Source organism: Monopterus albus, unplaced genomic scaffold (assembly GCF_001952655.1).
Source record: "Monopterus albus unplaced genomic scaffold, M_albus_1.0 scaffold3.1, whole genome shotgun sequence".
Lineage (NCBI taxonomy): Eukaryota > Metazoa > Chordata > Actinopteri > Synbranchiformes > Synbranchidae > Monopterus > Monopterus albus.
The window spans coordinates 7,971,905-7,977,023 of record NW_018127883.1 but is presented as its reverse complement, the minus strand read 5'-3'; the positions used below and the strand labels follow the sequence as shown (position 1 = coordinate 7,977,023).

General features: G+C 42.0%; 1 protein-coding gene across 1 annotated transcript; it reads right to left on the bottom strand.

The window, feature by feature from the left end:
* Positions 1–82: 82 nt before the first annotated feature.
* cyp1b1 (cytochrome P450, family 1, subfamily B, polypeptide 1) lies at positions 83–4,020 on the bottom strand. Its single transcript, XM_020604230.1, is given in 4 exon segments — positions 83–1,552; positions 1,554–2,081; positions 2,642–3,646; positions 3,792–4,020. Coding segments are annotated over 4 exon segments (1,638 nt in total). The 5' UTR covers positions 3,809–4,020; the 3' UTR covers positions 83–1,464.
* Between the last annotated feature and the right edge of the window lie 1,099 nt (positions 4,021–5,119).

Here is a 5,119-nt window from a genome sequence, read left to right as displayed (position 1 = left end):
TGCTTAGAAATTTTAAATGTGTCAGTAGAGATTTAATGTGATAATTTTCTCACTGAAGACAAAGGAAACAAAGTTACTCTGTTTATTATATTTAAAACAACTTTCAGGCAGGGGAATTGAAGAAACACTCAGTAGAGCAACATCACAGATATCTGTACAGTCAAAAGCTTAAAGTACTGTACTGCTACATTGAGCAGTAATATATTGTTTCACTCATAATTCATACAGTTTTATAAAAATAAGCATCTGTGGTAAAGATACTGTGAATACTAGGATATTTTTGATATTTTCTCTTAAACTGGATTACATAGTCCCGAAATGCTTCTGCAAGACGCCAGCAAACATTCAAATCCAAGATTTTACTCTCGATGCATTAGTCTCCCATGCTGAGACTGCAGTTTAGATGAGTCTACAAAAAAATAAAAGTGCCCCCAAGTGTGCCAGTGCATGAATATTTTTGTGAATAAAACTACAAAAAGAAGAATTCATTTGAGCCTGGACAATAAATGATAGGTTTTTCATAGAGCAGCATTCTTCAACATTCAAACTTTAACAAAATCTTTGTGGCTAAATAACACTGGTCTAACACTCCATTGGACAGCAGTTCACAGACACATAGTACTTTGTACCTTTTGCCTTTCAAACAGCAACTACAGGGGGTTTCAGAATACATTTGATGCCTTTCACAAGCACCGTAGATAAAATGGCTTTTGGCATTTCACAGGTCTTATGTTAGTAATGAAACTTTTATCTTAGTAGAATTTATAGGCTTAGAGCCGAGTCACTCCACGAAACTTACTAATCACCGCATTGATCAGGAGCTGAACTTAGATGATTAAATTATGAAACAAAAAATCTTGTAACTCCAGTTTTGATTGTTTATCTTCAAATAGCAACACTTGTGTGTTCTGAGACATTTCATATTACATTAAAAAAGGGTTTGGAACCCTTATTAGGAAAACCAACAAAAAGTGAATAAAAAGAGCGAACAAGATAAATTAATTACTTACAGGCAGATTTTTCACAGATACAGACAGCAAAAATTTTAACAGAAACACAAAAATTACAAGGGTGTGTTACAGCAGCTATTCAAGCTTCCAACTCCTGCTGAGGTCTGGTTCAAGCTCTTCGCTGCTGATGTGCTGACTGCAGTCCTCTGCCTTGATGGGTCAAAAGAAGTTACTAATTGCTATGTCGGGTTGTGTTTGATTTTGTAAGAGAATCAACTAAGGTGCACAACACCATGTCTGCTATGAAACTGATGCCACAACTCTTTCTGTCAGACACTGTGGTGCTTAGAAAGAAGTTAGTACTCAGTGATCACAACTGTTTAATCATTCTCAAGTCACTTTCATGTTAAGCATTTAAAACAATAAAGGATAAGAAGTTGATGAGATTTAGGCTTGTAAGTTAAGTTTTCAGCCAACAGAAATGAGTTGTAGTTTTGTGTATTATGTGTTTCATTCATTTTTTTGTTAGGGAGTCTGATGACAGCTCACCCTTGACCTCCTCAGCAAGGGGCAGCTTGGTGGCAGCTTCTAGCAGAGTCATCTTCACGTAGAGACACTGCTATGAAGAAACTATGAGGCTTCAGAGTTAGACCATAGTTGTAGTCCAGTTTGGGAGGTCTGGCTGGGTCCGCGGTGATGTGGCACTGATGGACGATGAAGGCTGTGAAGAGGAACAGCTTCAGCTTCGACAGCTCCTCGCCGATGCAGCGGCGCATACCCAGGGAGAAGAGGAGCACACTGCTGGTCAGGTCCTTGTCCAGGGCTCCATTCTTGTCCAGGAAACGCTGGGGGTCAAAGGTCTCTGGATGTTCCCACATGGACGGGTTGTGGTTGATGGACCACTGGTTGATGAAGATGACAGTGTCTTTTGGTATGGTGTAACCCATAATGGAGGTGTCCGTGGTGGTGGAGTGGGGAATGGTGAGAGGGATGAAACTTGTAAAGCGCATCATCTCGTAGATGAAGGCCATGACGTAAGGCAGCTGCAGCTGGTCCTCAATGGAGGGGAGTCGGCTGCGGTCCACCACCTTGTCCACCTCCTGCTGCAGACGTGTCTGCATCTCAGGATACCTGCATTCACAGGTGAGAGCTCCTCTTAATCTCACTTAATAAAGTCATTAGTGAGCAAATATCTCTGCAGAAACTACCTGACATGTATTCAATTTGATCTGAAGACTTCATTTGTGGATATATTGTCCCTCCTTCACCCAACCCCCAGAGCACTTTGCACACTATTACTGAAAGGTACTACAGCCGTGGAATTAACATCTCTTCTTTTAAAACTACTAGCTCAAGGTGTTGCATTACACCAGCCTGCTGCTCAAGACATCGGGCAGTGATGGGATTAAACAGCCAAGCAAGATGAAAAAATGAACTCATGTAAAATGAGACAAAGACCTTACTACTTGTATGGTGAAATGCTGACTGGGCACTTCATTCACTTTCACTGGTAAGCAGTTTCAGCTCTTTATGCTAGACTGCCAGTTCTCTGAGTCTCAGCTTTCCCACCAGGCTGTTACATAACACACCTGAACATCCTCAAGTCTGGACAGTTACTAAGGCAGATTTATTATCTAGCATTATTTCCCATTGTAATTTACACTGGATATTACTTAAGAAAAGCTGCTTACTTGACAAGTATGAGGATGATCCATTGCATGGCAGTTGACAGTGTGTCTTGACTTGCTCCAAATATATCCCCAAGAATGGGGGGCACATAGTCCTTCCCTAAGGAAAACGCTGTTTTGTCTCTCAGTTGGTCCAGAGCTACTATAAATGCATCTGTCATGTCTCTGATGGTTCCTGACTGGAATGTTTTTCTGTGTTCAACAACTTTATCTCGAACGAACTTGCTAAACTCTATGTTGAGCCTCTTGAAGTTTTCAAATATGGTTTTGATGGGGTTGGGGAAGTACTGGAGCCAGGGCATCACGTCCACTATGCTCCCTGCTCCCACTGTTTGGGTGAACTGGTCGTTCCTGCCCACCACCTGCCGAAATTCCTCGTCATCATAGGAGTACCTCTTCCCAAAGCACACAGCGCTCATTATGTTGGCGGTGGACACCACTAGATAAGTCATGGGCTGGAAATACTCGTCCCGCTTCGTTTTCTCCACAAACAGCTGCAGCAGCTCTCTGAACTCGCAGAGGACGTGGTGCTCAAATGTCTTTTTGGTGTGCGCGTTCCCAGTGGAAAACATCCGCACAGTGGAATGGGCCACTTTGCGCTGCGCCTTCCACCAATCCGTCATAGTGCCAAACGCCATACTGTTCCCTTCGGACACGTATTGGAAGGAGGTGAAGTTCGGCCTGCCGGCAAAATCAGGTCCCTGTTTGACCAATGCTTGTCTGATGCAGTCCCCATTCAGCACCACCACGGTCCGGGAGCCCAGCTTTATTTGGAAGACGTTGTCGTATTTCTTCGCCATGCGCGCAAAATACAAGTGTGGTGCACTGCCAAGTTGAGCAGCGTTCCCGATGAATGGCCAGGCCAGCGGACCCGGCGGGGAGGGGATCGAGGGCTGCCGGAGCCACCGCCACAGGTGCAGGGAGAACAACAGGATCACACATGTCAGTAACAGAGCTCTTACATTCGCTGTATCAAACCACTCCGATGTCACATCCATGATGGGAGTCCTGTAGGGGGATTGTGACCATCATATGGATATTAGACACATATATAATTAAAAGTTTAGAATATATGGTACACTTTGCATGTAGGCTTGTGGCATTAAATGTAATGAAAGATGTGTTGAATTAGTAGGTGAGTAAATACCTGTACCTATGTCCTTGGTTCATCGAAAAATACCACTATTTAATTCTGTTTCTGTTTTGAAAAAAACTTCAAATCCCACTTGTTTATTCGTGAACAGATCAGACTACATTTAGAACTTGAAAAATATTAGAATGTTGCTCTTAAAAATGTACAAAACCAAATATAAACATTCACAGCTGTGCATCCACAGACTCAGTGTGGGGACCCTGCTCTCTGTCCGCAGCCTGCGCAGGCTTTGAGACCCGGCAACACCAGCTGAAGTCATTTATCCCCAAACAGCGCAACAGCGTGGGCAGGTTTGTTGCAAAGGGTGTCACCCTACCCTCCCACCATCACCTCTTCCTCCACCCACCTCTCTCTGGCTCTCTCCCTCCTCCTTTGCTTGTAAATGGGAGCGTTTAAACTCAAATCAATGAACGGAGGTGAGTTTTCAAAGACAATAATAGATGATGAAAATACAAAAGACATTATACCTATGGAGGTTTAGTCATTTAAAATTCATTAAAGTGCTTTAAAACAATAATAATAAAGGATATAATAATTATACACATTATTATGATTATGATGAATAAAACAATCATAATAATTATAAACATTATCATAATAATTATTCATTAGTCATAAGACTTTCATCTGTAGTCCCCATGCTGTTGCTGCTGCTGAATATTATTGTTATTATTATTATTATTGTTGTTGTTTGTTCCTCTCCTTTTTCAGGTAGAGTGCACTGCCGAGTGTGAAACGTGATGTCTCCTACAAGGCCTACATGATGCTACAGTTGTGTTCAAAGTATTTTCGTCCAGGAATTGGTGAAGCAAGTTTTAAAAATGTAAACATTCTACAAGGATACCTACAAATTACAAAAGGGCTCTAGACTCCTGCTCGGAGTATTTGTATCTTATGGAATGAAAATGCCACAGTGTGAAGGTGTTTTGAGGGTGCACGTTCCCATCAGCCCACCAGGAGGCGAACCCCGTGATGTAACTCGTTAATTCCTCCTAACAACCCCAGATCAGACCCTATACGTCCCACTGGTGTGTTCATAGAACAATAGTAAATGTGGAGTACTTTGGGAAACGCCCCAACAAAGCTTAAATCATCATCTGCTATATGTCAGAGGACCCCGGTCAAGGCTGGACAAAGGTAGTAGGACTGTCTCTGCTCTCTCGTCTGTTTACTGCGACTAGATAGATAGATAGATAGATAGATAGAAATACTTTATTAATCCCAATCTGGGAAATTGCATTGTTTCAGCAGCGGTTCACACTCAATATCAAACACACATACCAATAAATATAATAGTTAACTAACTAAAAATATAAAAATATAAAACA